Below are 25176 nucleotides of genomic sequence, written 5' to 3'. Positions count from 1 at the left end.
TTATGATGGTTGTATAAAAACTTAACACAAAATCGTTAACAATAACCTGTCAAATTAATTGGTTTGATTTTCAGTATATGCAATCACTATCACATGATTAACATGTAAGTTGCGATAAAGAAAATTGCTTATTACAAAAATGATAACAAATTGTGTTTGTTTGCATATTTATGAATCGTTAATGTTTTATTTTAGGCAAATTGTCAATAAATATTTAACATACCAATAAAAATAAAAATCAATAAAAGTTATTTATTATTTTATGAAATTCACTTTCATTACAAACACATAACAAAAAGCAACAAATAGAAATATTAATAATAACAAATAAACATATTTTAATTAAAGAAATCTGCATAAACGGAATGACTAATCAAAAAATTTTGTAAAAATAATATAGAATCAAGTTTAAATATGATATATACTTTCATGGTCAAAATGGCGTTTGAAAGTGAAAGAAATCATTAACTGAAATGTATTTGTTATAAGAAAACTTTTAAAATAATTATTGTTTTTGTTTTTTACTAAAATTATTTATTTTTTTAATTACAGGGTCTTCGACCAGGGGCAGGGTGGGATCGAGTACGTGAGGCTCTACCCCGATTAACCTGCCCCACGATGCCAGCCCATGCTAGGCCACGTTCTGGGTGGTGTGGTTGTTTACAGGTAAAACAAATTTTTTCTAACTTATAGTCACTGTGCACAATTAGGCAAATTCCAAAATGATTAACAGGAGAATCGTAATAAAATTTATTTATAAACTTTTTGAATTCTTTCAGAATGACGAACCACCAGAGATTACGTACTGTGTTGTGGAAGCAACGGGCACATTACAAGCACTCACTCCAACACAACCAATGCCACCTCAAGCTGAATTGGATGCTCGATTCGCGGAATTGGTGGAAGAACTTGATCTCAGTGCGCCCAACAAAGCGGCTATGCTTAGTTTGCCATCACATAAAAAATGGCAAATATACTGCTCAAGAAAATTAGGTGTAGAAAGTGGTGCTGAACAAAATCAAGAGCATGCACCCGAACACTATACACAAAAGCTCAAAGAATTTTTGGATTGGCCTGAAGATTTTACCGGCGATGATAATGACGAAACGATTAAGTCGCAAACAAAACAAGTTGATGGCTTAAAAACAGCGTTACGTACATCTACGCATAGTTTTGTGCTACGGTTTATCGAGCTGGGAGGACTTGTGGCGTTACTGGATTGTTTAAAAGCGTTACCATATGCAGCGGCTCAAAGCTCATTGCATACAAGTTTAATTGGATGCATAAAAGCACTCATGAATAACTCGGTAAGTTTTCCCTAAAATTTTGCATTGATTCAAATTTTCTGATGTACATTTTGTAATCTTTAGCATGGTCGAGCCCACGTGTTAGCTCATCCCACAGGAATAAATGTAATATCACAATCGTTAAGCTCGGAAAATATCAAAACAAAAGTTGCCGTTCTCGAAATATTAGGTGCTGTATGTTTAGTTCCAGGCGGACATCGAAAAATTCTCGATGCAATGCAACATTATCAACAATTTGCATTCGAACGAACACGATTTCAAGGAATTATAAACGACTTAGATCGTTCGACTGGTGTTTATCGTGACGAAGTTAATTTAAAAACGGCAATTATGTCATTCGTAAATGCTGTGTTAAATTATGGTCTTTGTCAGGAAAATTTAGAATTCAGGTAAATTTCGCACATAATTCACCGAAATCTTTCCTTTTCTATAACTTTTCTGTTCTCCGTAGGTTACATTTGAGGTACGAATTTTTAATGTTAGGCATTCAACCTATAATCGATAAATTACGTGGTCATGAGAATGAAATGTTAAATCGGCATTTGGATTTCTTTGAAATGGTTCGAAATGAGGACGAAAAGGAATTAGCCAGACGTTTTGAACAGGAGCATATTGATACGAAAAGTGCGTCAGCTATGTTTGATATTGTACGTCGAAAGCTAAGTCATACAGCTGCTTATCCACATTTACTCTCCTTATTGGAACATTGTCTGTTATTACCATGTAAGTATTTAAAGGAAAAATCCCCAAATTTTACGATTTTGCTAATAAATTGTCTTTTTGTAGTGGATTATGGATCACATCCTCAACATTGGTTATTGTTTGATCGAATTGTTCAACAAATTGTTTTACAATCCACGGAAGCTGAGACAAATAGCGTGAAAAATCCAGATGTTGCCCCAATTGAAATTAATGTTAAGGAAATTGTACATTTGTAAGTATTTCCAATAATTTTCCAGTTTGTTTTTCGATTCAGCCCTAAATTAAGATCATTTATTTTGAAAAGTCCAACACATTTAATCGATATTGGTTTCCACTAAATTAAAAAAATTAAATTTATCTTTCAGATTAGCAAAAGAAGAAGAATTAGTGGCAGCTCGAAAAAAAGCTGAAGAACTTGAACACGAAAATACAGAAATATCAAATCGTCTCGCGAAAAAAGAACAAGAATTAGATTTGCGAACACAAGAAAAAGAGGACGCCGAATCAAGTTTAGCACGATTTAAGGAACGTTTAGAAAAAGAAACAGCCTCACATATCGAAACACGACAACGAGTCAGTGAGCTCGAATATAAAACCGCTGAATTAGATCGTATGGTGAACAACGAACGGTGCGAAAGACTTCGGCTCGAACAATTAGTCAGTTCTGGTAGTATACCAGACGATGCCAAAGTGATGGGACTAAATATATCCAATGGAACGGATAAAGATTTCAAAGCATCTGACTTCTTACCCCCACCACCTCCTCCAATCATGGCAGCACCTCCACCTCCTCCCGCTCCAGGACCACCACCACTACCATTATCAACACCGCCCGTAGCACCACCACCGAATGCACCGCCAATACGAATGGAAACAAAACGTAATGTACCACAACCATCGAATCCATTAAAATCATTTAATTGGTCCAAGTTACCGGAGACCAAATTAAATGGAACAATTTGGAATGAATTAGATGATTCTAAATTGTATAATGCCATGGAATTGGAATGTATTGATCGATTGTTTTGTGCATATCAAAAGAATGGTGTTGTTAACGATGGTTCTATTGAGGATTTACGACAAATTGGTAAAAATCGTACCAAAGTATTGTCGGTTATCGATGGACGACGTGCTCAAAATTGTACAATTTTATTGTCCAAATTAAAAATGTCTGATGAAGATATTTCAAAGTAAGTGGATATTCCTAATCCAAAATTACCAAAAGCTTAAAGGTTTCTAACGTAGGTATGTTTTTTGTGGCTGAAGCTCTTATAACTGGCCAAGGCGGCTCAAATTAGATTGGCCAGATGCTTTTTTCAAACTCGTACCTGCAAGACAGCACCACAGTAAAATTATTGTTCTCTTTTCAGAGTAATATTACAGTTATTGTTCTCTTTTCAGAGTAATATTAAGTATGGACAGTAAAGAACAATTACCAATCGATATGGTTGAACAATTATTAAAATTTACACCAAGCACAGAAGAAGCAGCACTTTTAGAAGAACATAGTGACGAAATTGATTCCTTAGCACGGGCAGATCGTTTTCTTTACGAAATATCCAAGTAAGTTTTTAAGATAAAGTCGAATTGACCTTCCAAAACTCATATTTTAATATTTGATGTGCTTTTGTTATAGAATTCCTCACTACGAACAACGCTTGCGCAGCTTACACTATAAGAAACGTTTTAATTTAGCGCTAAACGAAGTTACACCGCGTATCAACAGTGTTATGGAAGCGTCTCGTGAAGTAGCAAGATCAAGACGATTACGTCGCTTACTTGAATTAGTTCTTGCGTTAGGAAACTACATGAATCGTGGTGCTCGTGGCAATGCAACTGGTTTCCGTTTAGCATCTTTGAATCGTTTAGCTGATACAAAATCGAGTGCAGCAAAAGGAACCACTTTGTTACATTATCTGGTGCAAATATTAGAAAAGAAGGTAATTTAAAAAGCTTCTCATGTAATCTTTTGGAAATTAATTTTTTTATTTTTCAATAGTTTAAGGATATATTGAAATTGGATGAAGAACTAACTCATGTAAGAGATGCAGCTAAAGTGTCATTGGGTGAGCTTGAAAAAGATGTACGACAATTGCGCGCTGGTTTGAAAGAAGTCGGCCGTGAAATTGAATATCATCGTGCTCATATGACACCACCAAATCCTGCTGATCGTTTTGTGCCTGTTATGCGCGAGTTTCAAGCAACAGCCACATGCCGTTTAGCAGAATTGGATGATCAATTCACAGATATGAAGGTAAAATTTTATTCGTTTTGTATGTGTCAATAACTCCAAAAGCCCTTTGACGAAGTTCTGTGTTTCGCTTCATCGTTCAGGAAGATGAAGCTATTGAAGAGTGGCTTCGGCGTAATTGTCCATGCCTCTTCCCAGGAAATACGGCCCCGTTATTTTTTGGGGTTAAGGTTATTTTAAATCTGACTGTTCACATTTTAAATTATTTTTACAATGAATTAAAAAATCTCTTATTTATTTTTTTAGACCCGATTTGATCGTGCTGTCCGCTTATTTGGGGAAGATCCAACAGCCATTCAGCCCGATGAGTTTTTCGGTATCTTCGATGCATTCTTAACAGCATTTGCTGATGCTCATCAAGACAATGAAAATATGCGTAAACGTCAAGAAGAAGAAGAGAAACGTGCCAAGCAAGAGGCCGAATTGAAAAAACGTACGATGGAACGTAAAAGTAGTCGAGAAGGTATCCTATCATCCGTATCAAAATCCTTAGGATTACAAAATGGTAGCATCAATGGTACAACCAACGGTAACCATGATAAGACCGATGCAAAAGGTGAATTCGACGATTTAATATCAGCATTACGTACGGGCGATGTATTTGGCGAAGATATGGCGAAATTTAAACGATCACGTAAAACACGCGTTTCATCAGGATCTCCCACGCGCACTCGAACATCACTGCATCGTGAAACTAGTCGCGAACGTACTGGTCGACGATCGTAACAATTTTAATTGTTGAAATTTGTTTTGTAATTTATTTTTTGACGGCAGAAAATTTACAAAGTTTTCTGAACGAGAACTTTTTTTCTTGTACATAGACAATTTTTTTTTTTGTAGAGAATGAGAAAGTTTTTAGAGCAATTGTTGTGTAATTGTAAATGTTTTTTTGTTTAATAGATCGATATTTAGATGGATCTATTGATAGTATCTTGTGGAAACGAGTAATTTTAAATAAATACGTGCAAAATTTTTGGAAGGTTTCTCCTTAAATAATCTAAGACTTTACTGCAGTTTTGAGATTCACCTAACTGTCTCCTACAAGTCATTTGATGGCTGAAAATGTTAAGAATGTTTACACAATAATAATTTAAAAATCACGATCCGAGAAAATAAAATTCCGAAAAATTTTGCACATAAATATTTCGAATTACAAAGATATATTTCTAATAGATCTAGTGACTTTAACAGAAAAAATTGAATTGCAGAATTCAATCTGTCCTTTTGCATACTTAAACTAGTGATAGATCCTAATGCGAAATGTGAAATTGTATGCGTTCGTAGGTGTTACCAACCGCTGGAGGTTAAGAAATAGGTCGTGTATATGTTCGTAACTTGTAAGAGATAGAAGAAAACCAACCTATGTTGCAATGTTATTCGTTATAAAGTAACAAACAATTTTTGTTCGAAATATTTCTCCGAATATTCTCTCTCTGTTTACAACCAGAAAAACAGATAACACAAGATATTGCTAAGCCCCCTGTGTTTATGTAGCACCTACGATTGCATAAAATTTCGCATTGGAAATAATTTCTATTTTGAGTTTTAGAAAGGGCAGACTGTATTCTACCATTCCATTTTTCTGTTAAAATCGCCCGATTTATATTTCCTAGATCGTTTTATATAATATTTTTAAAAAAATCAAAAATATACAAAATGTAACATTTAAAATTATGTTATATAAAAAAAATATTAATGTTACGTAACATAAAAATTATTCAATAGAAAATTTTTTGTAATAATAATTCAATGGTATGTAGTTTTTATCATCGTAGGCGTTTTTTGAAAACAAAAAATACATATTTACAAAAACACAGTAGAGTCCAGAATATTCTCAAAAAAATTTTTATATACACATATTTGTATGATGCATAAACGCACATGGAAAAAAACTAAAAAATTTGGGACTCTACTGCAAAACTAATAATACAGTTAACTTTTTAATATTTATAATAATGATAATTCAAATTTTACACTTTTATAAATAAATAAAATTTAAGTGTTTGTATTCATGACCATAAAACGAATCAAAAATTAATGGAAGGTCCAGAAATTGTGCCCTGATTTTTATCATCTACCTTATAATTTCTCCATGAATACTAATGTATTTTTAGTTAAAATAAACTTGATAAGTGGTCGTAATTCAAAGAGAATTTTGTTAGTAACGAAGTTAGCCCTTAAAGCTGATACGGACTATGGCCTAGAAGAAATACTGCATCATATGATACTCAAAATTTTCAATTGAACGCCAGAGCGTTCGAATCGGCGTTATATCCAAGCAATTGGGGCAACATCCCTCTTCAAAACAGTAAGAATAAAAATTAGTCAATTCCTAAAAATATCCTGGTTCATATTTTATGCACCCCTATAATAAAATTCCCTGGATCTGCGCTTATTATAAATAACTGTACCCATTTACAAAACATTCCTGTTTTTAGCTTTTTAGAACAAAAATTATCACAAATGTCAACATAAACATTTCAGTGCTGTCAGAATTTACGTCATAATGTTACTTTGTTGAACTACATGAGACCCCCTTCTACTTTCATGACAACCTTATATGCAACGCACGTTGAGGTTTTTTAACTAATAAAAATACATTATTATTCATATAAAATATTCAGGTGGTCGCCTTTAACAATTTTTTAGATAGGGTGCCTCATTCAAAAATTTTTATTTCTACCAGAACGCCTTGGACCCCATTAATATATCACATACATCGACTAATAAAACTTAAATTTTTGATACTACAATTACTAATAACTTATAACAGTGAATTGATTTTTGAAACTCTTTTAAAACAAAACAGTGCCAAAAGGAATTTTATAATGTAATACAAAAATTAGGAAAACGAACAGGAACACAACCCTACACCTATACCCAGGAAAAATTCAAGAAACGCTCGCGTCTTTCAAAATGGAATTACTTTTTTAAATAAAGGAATTGTGAAAACTATATAACTTAAAACCAAAATGAAAACAACTTCAAAATGTCTTCCTAACCTCAAAAACAAGCAAGGAACTATAATCATCTCATCAAAATTCATCAAATGAAGATATTCGTCGTTCGTAATAAAAAACAATGTTGTTGCCATCTTTACTAAAAAAAAGAAATTAAAAAAAATTGTATTCATTTAAACTACCTAAAAAGTAAAAAATAAATATAAAAATAGTTATCGTACAAAGACTGAAATTTAATATATTATTTAGTAATTTAAAAAGCTTTTATACATAAATATATTACTAAAAAAAATATTTAATAACAAATTACACCACATTTATTATAAAAAAAAAATTAAATAAATTTTTATTTAAATTATAAATATTTAAATCGAATCGAAAAGTTTAGTATTTTAATTTATTCTTTAAACTAAAATTAATTTTCATTGGCTCCGTCCAGCCGAAGTGAACCATATTGATTTGAAATAGAGTACTGGCACCTCATGTATCTGATAGAAAAAAATGGATTATCATATATGAGGTGCCGATACAAGGGCTGATAAGTTAACTCAGCGATCTCCTCAGATAAACGCAGTCCTGGTTTTGTTTATATTGACGTATAATTAATCAAACAAAATTAGATTTGAGAATTTATTAAATCTAACCAATATTTCTACACTTATAATCCTTGAAAATTCAGGGATTTATGCCAGTTTTTTTTAATTAATAGCATAATTTGGATAAAAAAAACAAAGCCTCAGTTCATTGGACACTGAAATCGCCCCGATAAATCGCTTTTGGTGTAAAATTTCAACCGTTTTCTCAAAAACTACATCAGTCATCCATTAAATCCGATTTTTGTATGTTTGGGCTAAATATACCCATTGGCTATGGGCTAAATATACATTTTTTACACAAAATAATTTTGTGTTTTTTTCGCTTTTTCCAAAAATTACTAAAATCCTTGAACGAGTTGTGCGAGAGATATCGACTGAAATCGACACCAGAGTTATATCTTAAAGCGATTTCAGACATTAAGTATACCTACAACCATTCATGGACTTTTGGTGAAATATATCCTGTAAAATTAATTTTATCAAATTCCGACACAAACAATTTTTTTCGTTTCCGATGGTGTGTAACTAAATGAAAATTACTTTTCATACTATCGAATATGTGTCGTTTCAAAATATTTTTGGCAATATATGCAATGATCATTACACAGCAAATATTGCCATTGCCATCAACACCCAATTTATTAGTTTAAATAAATTAAAAAACTAAACATAAAATGATATTTTGTTACCATTTTTTTCTTTAATTATTAAAAATATATTTCTTTCTATTTTATATTTTTAAAAAGAACAAAAAGATTTAAATATTGTATAATTTAATATATTGATTGATTGATTATTAATAATTGTATGTATTTATATATATATTTGAATATTTTACCAATTCAAGTCATTATTATGGCCTATTTGTTATACTGAAATTTAATATAAAAAAATAAATAAAAATAAAAATTCATATGGCTTTAGATAAATGTTTATTACATTCATATTGATATTTGTATTATAGAGACATAGTATTTGGAACCAAATATATTCAAAAAATATTTCTAAAAAAATCTGGTTTTTTATTTAATTCCTTCATTCTTCATGGTAAAAGCTCAATCATTCCTGTTCCGAATTTGCTACGAAAGATAGGTCAGGTCCTATGTCTGACTGCTTATTGTCAAGCGCTTCAACGATTTCAGCCATAATGAGATTTAAAATTACTGTGACTAAACCTGGAATCCTGGAGTAAATTACTGTAGCCTATCTTCAAGTTCACTTGTTGGCTCTAAAAATGAGCCCTGGTAGAGCCCAAAAGGACCAAGGGCCAAAAAGTTACTTGCCTGCAAATATTGTGTATTTTTAATTTTGTGAAGTAATTTTTAAACTTAGTTCAATATAGTAAAAATATGTTTTGTTACATTATTTGTGAAAAGTTTTCTTTAGATGATTGTTAGGCAACTGATTTATCATATCTGTGTACAAAAGTCGCGTCACAAATTTGCTTAAAAGTTTTCTTTAGATGATTGTTAGGCAACTGATTTATCATATCTGTATACAAAAGTCGTCTCATAGTTTGCTGAAAATAAAAAAATTGTAACAAAAAGAAAACACAAGATTTAATTTAAAAAATAAATAATTTTATTTTTCAATGTGAAAAGAATAACTTAACAATCTAGCCCAATTTTCATTACAATAACAAAAATATCAATATTTACAGCCTTAAAATTATTAATACTTTTTTAGAGAGGTACGGTGACTTAAAATGAGATAACGAAAATGATTAAAATCAATGAACAATGATGATAAATTTAACTAAATTTTGAAGAAACCTAATCAACTTCTTCGATCGTTGGACCTCCTGATTGTTGCTGGCCACCAAATCCACCATACTGTTGACCACAACTAGCTCCACCAGGGAATCCATCCGCACCAGGTGGCATTTGTGGACCACCGGCTCCAGCTCCTCCATGTAATTTTGTCATGATTGGACTACAAGTTTTCGTTAGTTCTTTCATGCGATATTCAATTTCTGATTTCTCAGCCAAACGATTGTTGTCCAACCATTGTAACGCATTTTCGCATTCTGATTGGATCTTCTCTTTATCGCTTGAATCCAATTTGTCGCCAGAATCTTCTACGGCTTGTTTCAAACTGAAGATGTAACCTTCTAGTTGATTTCTTGCTGCAATTACTTCACGTTGACGTTCATCCTCTTCTTTGTACTTCTCAGCTTCGGCCAACATTCGATCGATGTCTTTCTGGGACAATCGACCTTTGTCGTTTTTGATGGTGATATTCTTTGAATTGCCACTGCTACTATCCTTGGCCGATACATTCAATATACCATTGGCATCCAAGTCAAATGTTACTTCAATTTTGGGTACACCTCGTGGGGCTGGTGGGATTCCAGTTAAATCGAATGTTCCCAACAAGTTGTTATCCTTGGTCATCGCCCGTTCACCTTCAAACACTTGAATGGTGACAGCTGGTTGATTATCTGAGTATGTTGTGAAAGTTTGTGTTTGTTTGCATGGAATACGGGCATTACGTTCGATGATCTTTGTCATTACACCACCAGCTGTTTCTATACCCAACGATAATGGTGTTACATCGACTAAGAGCACATCTTGAATCTTTGAATCGGTTGATCCTGTTAGAATTGCAGCTTGAACCGCAGCACCATAAGCTACTGCTTCATCTGGATTGATTGATAAGTTCAGTGACTTGCCGCAGAAGTAATTTTGGAGTAATGATTGTATTTTTGGAATTCTTGTTGATCCACCAACCAAGACCACGTCATGAATTGCTCCCTTGTCCAATTTGGCATCAGCCAAAGCCTTCTCAACTGGTTGTAATGTGCCACGGAATAAATCTGAGCACAATTCTTCGAAACGAGCTCTTGATATTTTTGTGTAGTAATCAATGCCTTCATACAAAGCATCAATTTCAATGGTTGCCTCCGTACTCGATGATAACGTACGTTTGGCTCGTTCCGCTGCTGTTCTTAAACGTCGTAGTGCTCGTGGATTACTGCGTAAATCTTTTTTGTATTTTCGTTTGAATTCATCGGCTAAATGGTTAACTAGCCGATTGTCGAAGTCTTCACCACCCAAATGTGTGTCACCAGCTGTGGATCGTACTTCAAACAAGGAACCTTCGTCAATTGTTAAGATGGATACATCAAAGGTTCCACCACCCAAATCGAATATTAGCACATTTCGTTCGCCTTTCAAGTTCTTGTCCAATCCATATGCTAACGCAGCCGCTGTTGGTTCGTTAATAATTCGTAGCACATTCAATCCAGCTATCGCTCCCGCATCTTTAGTAGCTTGACGTTGTGAATCGTTGAAGTATGCTGGCACTGTGATTACAGCATCTCGAACATCTTGTCCTAAATATGCTTCAGCTGTTTGTTTCATTTTTGTAAGGACCATTGAACTGATTTCTTCTGGTGCAAAACGTTTCACTTCTCCTTTGAATTCTACTTGTATTTTTGGTTTGCCACAATCGTTGATCACTTTGAATGGCCAATGTTTCATATCTGCTTGTATTTTTTGATCATCGAATTTTCGACCAATTAAACGTTTTGCATCGAATACGGTGTTTTGTGGATTCATTGCTACTTGATTTTTCGCCGCATCGCCGATTAATCGTTCTGTATCACTGAATGCCACATATGAAGGTGTTGTTCGATTCCCTTGGTCATTCGCAATTATTTCCACTTTTCCTTGTTGCCATACACCAACACAGGAGTATGTTGTTCCCAAATCAATACCAATTGCAGGTGCCATTTTTATTTTTCTTCTTTTCAACAATACTTCGCTTTACAACAATTAAAATATTCACTTCGTTTAATAAAATATAAGTCGCTTTGTATATAGTCGTTTAGTTATAACAATTGCTTGTTATATCTGATTGCTTCGTGTATTCGTATTATTCTGTTGTTGATCGCGTCACACACTCGCTTATATACAATTCTCGTACTTCTTCTAGAACAGTCTAGAGCGTTCTACTGTATTCTCTGTAATTCTATAGCACACATATCAATACAAATGTATGTTGATGCGCTAGACCATAATCAATGCGCTTCATTGTATTTGTGTACTAAAAATATACAGTCATTGAACAGAGAACATACTAGAATTTTCCATTACATTCACAATATTATTGTTGCTTCTTTGTTCAACACATAGTCATTAATATATGTTTGATTCATGTTATTGAAAAATAACGTACGATATTTTGTATTTACTAGAATATGCTAGATATATGAAATTGTTAAAAAGAGTTCAATGTATTGGTGTATTACAATTTGTAAACAAAGTAAGAAACATAAATATCATTTTCTCGACGTTTCTATGTTTTTTTTTTTTTTTTTTTTTTTTTTCAATGAATATGATAGAAACCTCTAATGTAATTTTTAATTACATATTTTTCCATGAAAATACTCTTTTACAAAGTAATCGAAATTCTTTTTTATTACCTCGAAACATTAAATGTTAAAGTGGACTGCCTAAAATGTTTTCAGATATTTAGATAAAAGTTTTTTTGGGCCGTATTCAAAGCTCAAACTCGACCAAAACAATTACCAAGACCAAAAGATAGAAATGTCTTATAATTTTTATTTTATATAAAATGTTTGATCCCACTCATTTTATGATTCAGCTGTGATTTGGGTTGGTCAATGGCATAGACTATATCAGTAAAAGATATATTCTCTGGTCAATGGTATGAATATGAAAGGTTTATTAAAATAAATTTTGTTTTGCCCCACTTAAAAATTTGCCAATGGATTACACCTACCGCATAAAATTTGCTTATTTAAAGTCAATTTAGATCTTAACATTTGAATTTTTTTTAAATATATTCGTGGTTTTCGTGGCTCTCTCATTAAGTGTTTTTTAAATTTATTTGAAATAAGATACGATCAAAACTTCTCCAAATCGTTTTGAATGTTTGAGATCCAGTTAGATTTCTCATTTCAAAAGACTTGTCTACAAATTGTCTGTAATTTTTTCATTTATATTTTTAACATTTATCTTTTGTAATTATTCAACCCTATACTAAGAAAAAGTATGATACAATTTTAACCGTTTACTTTTAATAAAGTTAAGCGGAATTGTCTAGAATACAATTATTTCGCAAAAGCTTACACCTTGAATAGAAACATTTTGACCTATATTTTAAAATTAATCTAAATTAAAAAATACCCTTGACTTTTTTATGAGATACATCGAAAAAGTATAGAATCATTTTATCACGGTATGCCAATTGCGTAATAAAAGCAAAATTGAAAACATAATATCATTACTAATATTCATAATTCTAGAATATTCTCATTCTAAAACAATATAATCGTCGAAAAAATAAACAAGGTCGAACATGCAGTTTAAATATTACGAAAATGCATTTTAGTAGAAATAAAGTGCATAGAAACTTTGAGAAAATGATGTTTATGTTTCTTCTTTGTTTACAAATTGTAATACACCAATACATTGAACTTTTTTTAACATTTCCATATATCTGATATATTCTAGTAAATATAAAATATCGTACGTTATTTTTCCATAAAAAGAGTCAAACAAATATTATTGGCTATGTGTTGAACAAAGAAGCAACAATAATATTGTGAATGTAATGGAACATTCTAGTATGTTCTCTGTTTAATGACTTTATATTTTTAGTACACAAATACAATGAAGCGCATTGATTATGGTCTAGCGCATCAACGTACATTTGAACTACTTACTACATAGAATACAGTAGAATGCTCTAGACTGTTCTAGAAGAAGTGCGAGAATAGTATATAAGCGAGTGTGTGACGCGATGAACAACAGAATAATACGAATACACGAAGCAATCAGATATAACAAGCAATTGTTATAACTAAACGACTATATACAAAGCGACTTATATTTTATTAAACGAAGTGAATATTTTAATTGTTGTAAAGCGAAGTATTGTTGAAAAGAAGAAAAATAACAATGGCACCTGCAATTGGTATTGATTTGGGAACAACATACTCCTGTGTTGGTGTATGGCAACAAGGAAAAGTGGAAATAATTGCGAATGACCAAGGGAATCGAACAACACCTTCATATGTGGCATTCAGTGATACAGAACGATTAATCGGCGATGCGGCGAAAAATCAAGTAGCAATGAATCCACAAAACACCGTATTCGATGCAAAACGTTTAATTGGTCGAAAATTCGATGATCAAAAAATACAAGCAGATATGAAACATTGGCCATTCAAAGTGATCAACGATTGTGGCAAACCAAAAATACAAGTAGAATTCAAAGGAGAAGTGAAACGTTTTGCACCAGAAGAAATCAGTTCAATGGTCCTTACAAAAATGAAACAAACAGCAGAAGCATATTTAGGACAAGATGTTCGAGATGCTGTAATCACAGTGCCAGCATACTTCAACGATTCACAACGTCAAGCTACTAAAGATGCGGGAGCGATAGCTGGATTGAATGTGCTACGAATTATTAACGAACCAACAGCGGCTGCGTTAGCATATGGATTGGACAAGAACTTGAAAGGCGAACGAAATGTGCTAATATTCGATTTGGGTGGTGGAACCTTTGATGTATCCATCTTAACAATTGACGAAGGTTCCTTGTTTGAAGTACGATCCACAGCTGGTGACACACATTTGGGTGGTGAAGACTTCGACAATCGGCTAGTTAACCATTTAGCCGATGAATTCAAACGAAAATACAAAAAAGATTTACGCAGTAATCCACGAGCACTACGACGTTTAAGAACAGCAGCGGAACGAGCCAAACGTACGTTATCATCGAGTACGGAGGCAACCATTGAAATTGATGCTTTGTATGAAGGCATTGATTACTACACAAAAATATCAAGAGCTCGTTTCGAAGAATTGTGCTCAGATTTATTCCGTGGCACATTACAACCAGTTGAGAAGGCTTTGGCTGATGCCAAATTGGACAAGGGAGCAATTCATGACGTGGTCTTGGTTGGTGGATCAACAAGAATTCCAAAAATACAATCATTACTCCAAAATTACTTCTGCGGCAAGTCACTGAACTTATCAATCAATCCAGATGAAGCAGTAGCTTATGGTGCTGCGGTTCAAGCTGCAATTCTAACAGGATCAACCGATTCAAAGATTCAAGATGTGCTCTTAGTCGATGTAACACCATTATCGTTGGGTATTGAAACAGCTGGTGGTGTAATGACAAAGATCATTGAACGTAATGCCCGTATTCCATGCAAACAAACACAAACCTTCACTACATACTCAGATAATCAACCAGCTGTCACCATTCAAGTGTTTGAAGGTGAACGGGCGATGACCAAGGATAACAACTTGTTGGGAACATTCGATTTAACTGGAATCCCACCAGCTCCACGAGGTGTACCCAAAATTGAAGTAACATTTGACTTGGATGCCAATGGTATATTGAATGTATCGGCCAAGGATAGTAGCAGTGGCAATTCAAAGAACATCACCATCAAAAACGACAAGGGTCGATTGTCTCAGAAAGATATCGATCGAATGTTGGCCGAAGCTGAGAAGTACAAAGAAGAGGATGAACGTCAACGTGAAGTAATTGCAGCAAGAAATCAACTAGAAGGTTACATCTTCAGTTTGAAACAAGCCGTAGAAGATTCTGGCGACAAATTGGATTCAAACGATAAAGAGAAGATCCAATCAGAATGCGAGAATGCGTTACAATGGTTGGACAACAATCGTTTGGCTGAGAAATCAGAAATTGAATATCGCATGAAAGAACTAACGAAAACTTGTAGTCCAATCATGACAAAATTACATGGAGGAGCTGGAGCCGGTGGTCCACAAATGCCACCTGGTGCGGGTGGATTCCCTGGTGGAGCTAGTTGTGGTCAACAGTATGGTGGATTTGGTGGCCAGCAACAATCAGGAGGTCCAACAATCGAAGAAGTTGATTAGATTTCTTCAAAATTTAATTAATTCCTTTTTTGGTTATTTTTCTAAATTTTGTTGATTTAATTTTTTTTTTAAGACTGATATGTGATACTGTTGTTCCTAGTCTTTAAGTTAAAATCTAGCCCAATATTTGTTTTTTACAATAAATTATTTATTTTCTTAAAAAAAAAATGGTTTTATTTCCTACACCCTCAATTCTTTTTCAGATCTGTGATAAAAGTTGCATATACTTTGGCTTTGGCTCATTTAAAAAAAAATTTAGTTTTGTCATATTGTTAGCTAAATGTTTGAAAATCGATATATCTTCCTGATAATTCGATTCTTTAGAAAATTGTGTATAGGTATTCAATCTCATTTTTTATATAAAAATCTTACATCTATGTAATGTGTATTGCTTATAATCAACTTACATTAGAAAATCGAATTTATCAAATAATTCAGTATTTCATTTCCTTTTTTATTTTTCTGTTCTTCATTCGCACTGATTTTCGATTTCATTTCATTTTATTGTAGGATATTTTTATTTACCTTTTTATTTATTTATCTAGTATTCAATAATTGTATCTTTTATTATTAAATTATTATTAAGAAAAATATATGAAAAATTGAATCAGTTGTTCAAATATTAATCGGCTTAGGCAATTCACATTACATATATGTATGATTTTTGAATAGAAAATCGATTTGATTTGTTAAGTTGAAATATTTTGAAGTAGAAAAATGAAAAATAGGATTCTTTTACTGCCATTATTTAAAAAATAAATAAATAAAAAGAATAAAAGAATTTTCATATAAAAAATAATAATTTATTTCGTCATAAATATAAAATTATCTCAAAAAAATAGTGGTTACATTAATTTGGTTCGTCAATTTTCATTTGGTTATCATTTTTTGCCGCAACTTGTTTAATTGGTATAACACGTTCACCTTGGGCAATTGGTAAAGATTTCTTTGGTACGGTTACTATTAAAACACCATCAGAAGATAAGCTTGACACAACTCCATTCAAGTCATGTCCTTGAGGTATTACATAACGTCTAACGAAATGCCGTGAAATATAACCATGTTCATCTTGTTTCTCTTCATGTTTTCCTTCCACAACAATTGTGTTTGTTTCATTTGTTACTTTAACGGTTATTTCATTTGGTGTGAATTGTTGTACATCTAAGGTAACTTCAAATTTCTCTTTATCGACATTAATTGTTGAACTGGAGTTTTGTCGATTTAATAAACTACCCCATGGACGATAGTATCCACTGTTGGCGCGTAATAATGAACGAGATGGAACGGCTATTGAAGATAATAAATCATCACGATTGATTCCCATACCAAAGTTTTGATCCAATAGTCGGGAGGTTGGACGTGTGGTTTCTAAGTCATCCCACCAGTCGCGGAAAAATAATGGTACAAGAGACATCTGGAATAAAATTAAAATTTAAAATTAGGGCTAGAAAAGATTCGTGTTGGAAAAACTTAAAATAATTAATAATGATCAAAGTGAGCTTTCAATAATTAACTCAGTCAATTGTTTGTTTACATTTGTAAGTCCTTCCTTTCGGAAATCGGAGAAATAGATTCCGATGATTTTAAAAACTTTGTGAAATAGCTATTTGATCTATTAATTTCATGAAAAATTTGGCAGATTTTACACGGTTTAAAAGAATATTTGGCTTTTCACTCTGCAAAGTTTTAAAAATGCAACGCTTAAATTGAAAACGGAAGCAACGGAATTGAAATGGTGTCGGAAGCAACTTTAAGAATAGGTACATAAATTATAATGCAAAAATAATTTAGGTTTTGTGAACATGAAAGTTAGCAATTAGTCTTACAATTCATTACAAAATTTCAGTAGATAAGTCAGAAAATAATTTTTAAAGAGCAAGCTTTTCTAACATATAACGATTTTAGAAAAAATTATTTTGTATATTTAATTATTATCCAGAAAATGGATGAAAAAATTAATTTTAAAAAACAAATTAATCGATTAATTAAAAAATTGATGAAAATTAGTTAATTTATGTTAATTAATTATGAATAACCAATAAATCGGTTAGTTAACAAAAAAAGTGATATCGTATAAAAACTTACTTTGTTTTAAAAAGTCTATTTTCGTTTTAATATTTTTCGATTTCGTTTCAGATGTAAATCTGTTACTAATGAATTGTGAAAATTACTGTCTTTTTATATATAGGTAAAAATATTTGTTAAATACACTAACACCGACGCGGCGATCTCATATAATATGACGTGGCAAATCCAAATTTAGAATGATGATTTATCCAAAGCACGTAATTATATGAACGTTATAGTTGTAAACGATGAATCGAAGAAAATTATTAGATTGTTATGATAGATAATTGAAATAATAATGATAATAAAATTATCTTATTGAATTTTACGACTAATTATCACAATAATTTGGTACAAACCTACAGTTTTTATTGGAGAAAAACGGAATATTGTAAAAAATTTTAAATTTGGTATTTCCGACAGTTTAAAGATATGGTTTAAGTCCAAAAGCAAAAAGTTCCAAAATTTTTTTGACCATAATGAAATTTGTTGTTAAAGTCCACTAATTTTTGGATATATTTTTTGCTACTAGAAATCCTTCAAGAGAGAGAGGCGAGGCCAGAAATCCACATTCTTGAATCTTACAAAAGATATGTTAAATTGGACCAGAAATTTGATCAAAATTTAGTCGGATTACGTTATTGGAGAATCAAAAAATATGTAAAATTTGGGTGTGATCGAAAAAAATTAAATTTTTCTGATTAAGGTAAAAAATAAATCAATTTGTTTGCATCTTGACCAAATTTTATCCGATTTGAATGATTTTTTTTTTAAACATCAATTTTGGGTCAAAGTTTACATTTTTGACGTTAGTTTTTTTGATAAAATTAATCCATACACTAACTAGATGACGGAATGAAGTCCCCAAATTTTTTACTCCTTTTACAGTAATGTTAAATTTGACGAAAGTTTAGGAATCTTTCTTGGTTTAACGAAACCGGATATAACCATACATTGGATACTGGAATAGACCAAAATTAGATGACGTCTGAAAGTTCAAAAAATTGATTTTTTTGATAACCCAGTTTTATATTATGGTTAGTCATTATCATCCCTCCGCAGACGAAGGATTGATGTTGCTTTTTTAGATACTTTGTAGGTAAAACATACAAATTGATATGTTCATCTATTTCGAGATTAACAGTAATCTTTTGAAGTGTTTATTAAGTTTTTCATATTTGAAATACATTTTAAAATAGAAAATTATTTATATTATGTTTTTCATTCAATTCATTCACATGTTAACGTTAAAATAATTTGTTTTTAATATTTTGACTATATTGATCATTCCATTTTCATTACTTACCCTTCAAACTTCTAATTTCTACTTCTTATCCTATCGTATTTACTACTTACCCTTTCATCTCTTTTACCAACTATTTCATCTCTATTACTTATCTCTCTTCCTCTTAATAAGTGTTTTTTTACGCAAACTAAAACCTAAATCTTTGTGCTTCATCCTTGACTTTACTTGGAGCATGTTTTATGTTTTCTTAGTTATTTTTTTCTGGAGATATCATTATTCAAAACTCCCGTAGTAACCGGATCGGATACGTAAAATTTATGCAAAAAGCGTACACAATATGACATAAATTTTGTAAAAAGTTTCATGCTTAGTTTATATTAAAGTTGGATCAATTTGTAGTTTCTAGATTGTTATTAGAAAAATGAAAATATTTATGGATCAAATTTAAACTTCTTTTTTCGTCTTTTAAATCAATGAATACATTCGCGTGAGAGAAACATTAAATGATTATTATCATAAAAACATTGTGTGAATAGACTTGTAGTGTATTTTTGAATGCATTGAATTATTTTAATATTTAGTTTGTTTCAGTAAAAGCGTGGGTGCCTATTTTTATACACTTACTACACCTATCTAATTATATTTACAATGTACCTATTCATATGGGTATTAGTAATACGTATGCGATAATTGTCCTTATAAGGATTGGAAGCGTACAAGTGGAAGGAAAAAAACTTTACGGAAAATTCTAGATATGAAGAAAAATTCGATTCATTAATTTTGCTTCTTTTCATTGGATGTATTTTCTCGTTCAAGCGTAGAATAAATTTATCTAAAATAAAATTTAATTCATAATTTGGAAGGAACCAAATTTTTACTCAAAATTTTACCTAAATTTCAAACAGGTGTATCTCTGCGAAAAATCATCGAATTTGGAACCGTTTTTTTAAATTTTAGACTTTATTCCTTAGATTATTTAGGTGGGACACGAAAGGTCGTCATTAAGTTCCGTTTTCTAACTCTGTCCTCAGCAAGTGAGCTTTAATTTCTGACCGAAACTACCAGTACTTTACATCCTCTTCTCCAAGGACCGTTTCCAAGTTTCTCAAGGCCGTCCTCTGCATTACTTTCCTGGAGGGTTCTGTTCTAAGTTCAATTGGGTTATATCGATGTGATATTTTTTCGTCAGATGTGCGTTGGTCGTCTATATTTTCAGTGCAAAGTGAAAGAAAAGTCTATGATTGGTTTTTCAACGAGTTTTTCGCATCGTTTTATTGTAAATATTACTTAAAATTTGTTTATTACGGATTTATAATCGTAATACAAGTTGAAAAATATTTTAAATTAAATTGAAATGTTGCCAAAATTTGAAATAATATTTTGATGAAATTTGTAATGAAATGAATTACATATTCAGACAATTTCAAAATACAATTCGACGTTCTTATTGAGCCACATATCATGCATGGTTGTTTTGGTCTTATCATGTAGTCCTTATTACCTTACCCTTAGGATAATTACATCTGAGTATCAGGAGAGTGCACAAGGAAGAAGAAGAAGTCCACATTTGAATCAGGATTTCCCATACATTTATTTGGTCTATTTGTGCCTCTTTCTAAGTACCTACCGTTGTATTCGAAAAATTAACTTCGCGAACAAAAACAATCCTAATTTGCCCACTGTCAGACCAAAAGGTCAATCTTTCAACGCAATCACGTGGTCCTTATTATTATATCCTTTGGGATATTTACATGTGCGTATCAGGAGGTTGCAAAAGAAAGAAGATGCAATCCACATCTGGATCTGAACTTCCCATACATTTTTTGGTTAATTTCGCGCCTAAGTCTATAAGTATTGTTGTATTTATGAAATCCATTTCTTCCTACGTCAGCAAAATAATTCTTAATTTTCCCGGTCTTCGACCATAAGCTGGGATGGATATTTATGCTCCCGACGGAACTAAAAGGTGTTTAAAAAATGGTTTAATTTAAAAAAAATATAATAATTATTACACGGCTCTTAAAAACATTTATTGTTATACAATTTTTTTTTATTATATTATATTTCGTATTATATATATATAATAATAATATTAATTATATGTGACCTGCACAATTATATTAATAATTAAATTATAAATTAATTTATTAATTTACAAATAATATATTTATATTATTATACTTAATATTTAATTAAAAACAATCATAAGATGGGGTACCTATAGGTTTTTTATATTTTTTATCTCACAATTTCTTTATATTTTATACCATTGGTTTTCTTTCATTTAATACTTAATAAATATGCGATATATTACATCATATAGAAAGCAAACATGTGTACATTAAATAAGCATAGACGAAACTAGACTAAACCTTTAAAAGGGCCCATCATTTCTAGGTTCTTCAATTTCCCGATGTCTTCAAATTAGTCACAATGTTTTTTTTGTTAAGGAGATATGCAAGGATTGAATAATACTAGTATTCAATAAAACTTTATAAATACATTTTTTGATTAACAAAGTTTCCAAAAATCACAAAAAATTTCTAGGTCATCGGGCTTTTTGTTATTATTTTATCGTTCATAGTTGGATGTAAAAATGATGAATCATATAGGTTATCCTTTTCAATTGGATATTTCTATATCAAAAAATATAGAGAGTGTGATAAAAAACTATCTAAAATATTTAGACAATCTTGTAGTTTATAATACCATCGTAATATAAGGTTGATGATGATATGAAAACAAAATTTTAATTTAATTATGAGTTCATCGAAGATCCATCATTTGATGAACAGAGACGACTATAGTTAGAGTATTGATGATTGAAGAGAGATATCTATATTATCAAATTTATAAGCAGCACTTGCACACAATATATTATATATTTTTGTAGTTGCGTGGTATTGTAAAGCTAAAAATAACACGTTATTTGACTACAAAGCATGTATTTGGTTTATATGTAATACTGTAGGGAAACAAACACCATTATTTTTAAATTATTAAAGATATATCGTGGATTATAGTCTTGACATCTTTGAGTGAATTAAACGAAGTTATCAAAAATCTTAGTCGGTAATGTATTTGGAAGATATAAACCAAAACCTTTAAGTAAATTTACTGAAACCTTCTGAAAGCTGAAGTGAAAATTTAAAAATGTAGATCTGTTTACGAACAGTGGTAGATTTATCATCAGGCTCATTAGATCAAGGTCCAGTTTGGCAGATACTAGGGAACTGTGCAAGAGAAATATATATAGTTAGCCTTTTGTCAGCACCTGATTTTAATCCGCCACTGTTTCGAGAATAATTGTCTCTTCCTAGTTGCGTCTATGCAAATAAGTAACTAATTAGTATTTCAGATATATAATGTATATTGATTGATGCATCAGTTCAATAAAAATTGAGATAATTAATTACAATTTGTTATAATAATTTATTTTGAATTCATGAAATTAAGAATAAAAGTGGAAGCACTGAGAGAAATAGAGAGAGTGTAGATATGAGTACATATAAATACATACAGACAGTCCCGTGCGCAAGGGAGAGGTTTTGGGGGTCAAATTCCTTCCCATTGAGAATTCCTTTCACAAAAAACTGGATCTCAGTAAGAGTATCGAACTGGCTGAAAGAAGAGGAAACAATGGAACAGAGTTTAGAAAAATGTTCATAGTCCTGCAATATCAGTATCTGCGATGAATACGACAATTTCTGAAATCGGTTAAACGGCTTAGCCTCTCTTAATATGCATCGCAGTGTAGAGATTGATGGGCACAAAGTTTTGGAAAAGTTTTTTTCTGAAATTCGCAGTATTAACTTATTTTAAAAAAATTACTCAAGTTTTATTGTTTTTATTGACTTTATGATGAACAAAAGTTTGAACCTTTCCCTTGGATAATTTCTGAGCATGGGCCTGCATACAGACACCTTCTTGAGATCTATCTTTCGATCGGATCTCTATTGCAGTGTTTTTCAATCTTTTAATGGTTAATTTTACATCTAGGGAGCAAAAATAAAGAATGCCTCGGATCTCATGTTTATTGTCAACATGAGATCCGAGACATTCTTTAATTGCTCCTGTGATGGATACTACTTTTCTCTCCGACGGAGGCAGAAAGCGGCAATTTCGTTTTGCACAACGGGACGAAAGTTGACAAACACTTATTATAGAAGTAGACAAGAGTAAAATAAATAAATATTCTTTTAAAATAAATAGAAAAAAAATTAAATTATTTTACTATTAATAATAATTATCTCAATGATTTCCTATATTTTACAAATACAAAAAAGTTGAAGTAAAATATTTTTCCTACATTTCGACGACGTTTTAAAAAGCTCTATTCAGGATGACTAACCAAAAAAAACGTTACTTTTTTTCTGAAAATTTGTATAAGTGATTCAAAGTTTCATTAAAATTTCAATGATGGCGTCTTTTTGCCATATTTGAGTAACACCTTTGATGAGAGCATTCTGGCATATTTAACATTAAATATATTACATAAATACAAATATTATTAGAAAATAAAATTAACGCGCTATAGGTGACATTTGTGGGGTTTGTTGTAGTTTTTTAATATCACCTAAAGTCGTTAGGCCTTGTTCGTCGTATTCTTTCCAATATACATAATTTTGTCTCATGTATGTTATAATTTCGGGCATATCAATAAATGCTGAAAAATAAAAAAAAATAAACAAATCAATCTACAAAATATTATGAAAGTTTTTATACTATTTTGGGAATCTGGTATTATTATTTAGGAAAACTTAGGATATTCATTATATCGAGTTGCTATCTGTCATTTTTAAATCATTGTTATTTTACGCTTAGGCAATGGTCATTACAAATCAAACAATAGTTTTGCCTATATATTACAAGTTACAAGCCTTTATTGATTTCACCTGCCCGTTGTTTGTAATCAAATCTTGCAAGTTAAAAACCCCCCTACCAGTTTCCGAAGGATTATTACGTCGAGTTTTACATAAATTTGGGGCTAGCTAAAGATCAATAAAGTCTGCGGTGATGATTAGCAATCCATTAGTGTATTATTACGCTGGGTTAGATTGGGGGAGTAATAGCAAAAGAAAGGCAGGGAATAGGACAAGGGTTTGTGTGTTTACGTACCATCCCAAGCTTCCATCATATCATTAATAATATAATCAACAAAACCGATTTGTGATTTTGGTATTGAACATGTTTGACGATCAAACATTGGCATTACAACTGGTAAATTTGCTTGTTTCTCTTCATCGGTTTGTGTAAAATATTCTTCAGCAATACGGCGTGCCCATTCCACACATATACGCATTGGACGTGTTGGATTTGATACATCCGCACATTTTATTAACATACGTTTCACTAATGTTATATTTTCTGGTAAATTTATAGGTGACATTTCATTTTCACTCTGAGGGAAAAAATTGATAATTATTAGAATTAGAATTTTTAGTCTCCGACTAATAAAGAGGGGCCTTATAAACTTATCGCATCTGTATATCTGTGTGTCTGTCTGTGGCATCGTATCTCCTAACAGATGAACCAATTTTGATTTTTTGAAAGGTAATTTGATCGAAAGTGTTCTTAGCTATGATTCAAGAGCAAGCTTGAACTATAAAATTTTCCTTACTCGTCATTTCGTTAAAGTAAAACTGACTAGAAATTCATACTTCGTCGTCAAATTGACGCACTTTTCTTTTAAATTTTTACACCTTTTTCATCATCTATAGTTCTACTCGCGGTATTCGCGTATAATTTTTCATGGCACTGAAATCATGTTCCAGTTGAAGTTAATTGACTTTTGGAATCGTGCGGCTATAGATTACGGTTATTCATTGCTTTTTGTGTAAAAAAACACGCATTGGAATTATTGGAAACGAAAATATGAGTATTAGGTTGCTGATAAACTTATAGTCGGATAGGACGTCAAAAATTCACTCGAAGCATTGGATATTTGCAATGAAGATACGTTTCCAAATGTCTACAAAATGCTTTGCGTTCGAATAGTTTTGTCTGTGGCAACAGCGACGTTTGAACTCTTCATTTCAACTTTGCGTCGTCTCAAAACGCAGTTTATATCGACAATGTCTGCAAATCAGTTAAACGGTTTAGCCTCGCTCCACATATATCGCGATGCGTATAGAATTTTGGAAAAGTCTTTTCTGTTC

The 25176-nt window shown here is 31.7% G+C and overlaps 5 protein-coding genes across 23 annotated transcripts in view; 2 read left to right on the top strand and 3 right to left on the bottom strand.

Moving 5' to 3' along the window:
• Nucleotides 1-7223, top strand: part of LOC123299000 (disheveled-associated activator of morphogenesis 1) — a 103609-nt gene extending 96386 nt beyond the window's left edge. For 2 of the 3 annotated variants that reach the window (XM_044881109.1, XM_044881107.1), the window contains exons 2-11: nt 553-666; nt 780-1307; nt 1371-1696; nt 1759-2030; nt 2094-2241; nt 2375-3199; nt 3411-3572; nt 3646-3949; nt 4009-4263; nt 4507-7223. In XM_044881109.1, the coding sequence (XP_044737044.1) occupies nt 553-666; nt 780-1307; nt 1371-1696; nt 1759-2030; nt 2094-2241; nt 2375-3199; nt 3411-3572; nt 3646-3949; nt 4009-4263; nt 4507-4986 (3414 nt within the window). In that variant the 3' untranslated portion in view covers nt 4987-7223. Of the gene's footprint in view, nt 1-458; nt 476-552; nt 667-779; nt 1308-1370; nt 1697-1758; nt 2031-2093; nt 2242-2374; nt 3200-3410; nt 3573-3645; nt 3950-4008; nt 4264-4506 lie in introns of those variants that run through there. The other variant, XM_044881110.1, reaches the window with a different exon arrangement.
• Nucleotides 7224-9374: 2151 nt separating this feature from the next.
• LOC123299005 (heat shock protein 70 A1-like) lies at nt 9375-11711 on the bottom strand. 8 transcript variants are annotated; one of them, XM_044881125.1, is made up of 2 exons: nt 9663-11711; nt 9375-9617 (listed from the first exon to the last, which is right to left on the bottom strand). In XM_044881125.1, exons 1-2 carry the CDS (start codon nt 11548-11550, stop codon nt 9589-9591), a joined length of 1917 nt encoding a protein of 638 aa, XP_044737060.1. In that variant the 5' UTR covers nt 11551-11711; the 3' UTR covers nt 9375-9588. The 8 variants fall into 8 exon arrangements, with proteins under 8 accessions (XP_044737060.1, XP_044737062.1, XP_044737059.1 ...); XM_044881127.1 differs by having other exon boundaries at nt 9375-9627; nt 9688-11711; XM_044881124.1 differs by having other exon boundaries at nt 9375-9665; nt 9708-11711.
• Nucleotides 11712-13607: 1896 nt separating this feature from the next.
• LOC123297752 (heat shock protein 70 A1-like) lies at nt 13608-15873 on the top strand. Of its 9 annotated transcripts, none has more exons than XM_044879517.1 (2): nt 13608-15583; nt 15629-15873. In XM_044879517.1, the coding sequence occupies exons 1-2, from the start codon at nt 13744-13746 to the stop codon at nt 15703-15705; spliced, it is 1917 nt and encodes a 638-aa protein (XP_044735452.1). In that variant the 5' UTR covers nt 13608-13743; the 3' UTR covers nt 15706-15873. The 9 variants fall into 9 exon arrangements, with proteins under 9 accessions (XP_044735452.1, XP_044735451.1, XP_044735454.1 ...); XM_044879516.1 differs by having other exon boundaries at nt 13608-15586; XM_044879519.1 differs by having other exon boundaries at nt 13608-15606; nt 15667-15873.
• Nucleotides 15874-16492: 619 nt separating this feature from the next.
• On the bottom strand, nt 16493-17901 carry LOC123299173 (protein lethal(2)essential for life). Its single transcript, XM_044881446.1, has 2 exons — nt 17791-17901; nt 16493-17119 (listed from the first exon to the last, which is right to left on the bottom strand). Exon 2 carries the CDS (start codon nt 17117-17119, stop codon nt 16556-16558), a length of 564 nt encoding a protein of 187 aa, XP_044737381.1. The 5' UTR covers nt 17791-17901; the 3' UTR covers nt 16493-16555.
• A 4020-nt stretch (nt 17902-21921) lies between these two features.
• LOC123297372 (high affinity cAMP-specific and IBMX-insensitive 3',5'-cyclic phosphodiesterase 8) overlaps nt 21922-25176 on the bottom strand; it is a 73136-nt gene continuing 69881 nt past the window's right edge. For both annotated transcript variants that reach the window (XM_044879004.1, XM_044879005.1), the window contains 2 exons: nt 24137-24419; nt 21922-23684 (listed from right to left, as the gene is read on the bottom strand). In XM_044879004.1, coding sequence (XP_044734939.1) covers nt 23542-23684; nt 24137-24419 — 426 coding nt within the window. In that variant the 3' untranslated portion in view covers nt 21922-23541. The remainder of the gene's footprint in view (nt 23685-24136; nt 24420-25176) is intronic.

This window comes from Chrysoperla carnea, chromosome 4 (genome assembly GCF_905475395.1).
Source record: "Chrysoperla carnea chromosome 4, inChrCarn1.1, whole genome shotgun sequence".
Classification (NCBI taxonomy): domain Eukaryota; kingdom Metazoa; phylum Arthropoda; class Insecta; order Neuroptera; family Chrysopidae; genus Chrysoperla; species Chrysoperla carnea.
This window is presented reverse-complemented; position numbering and strand designations above follow the sequence as displayed.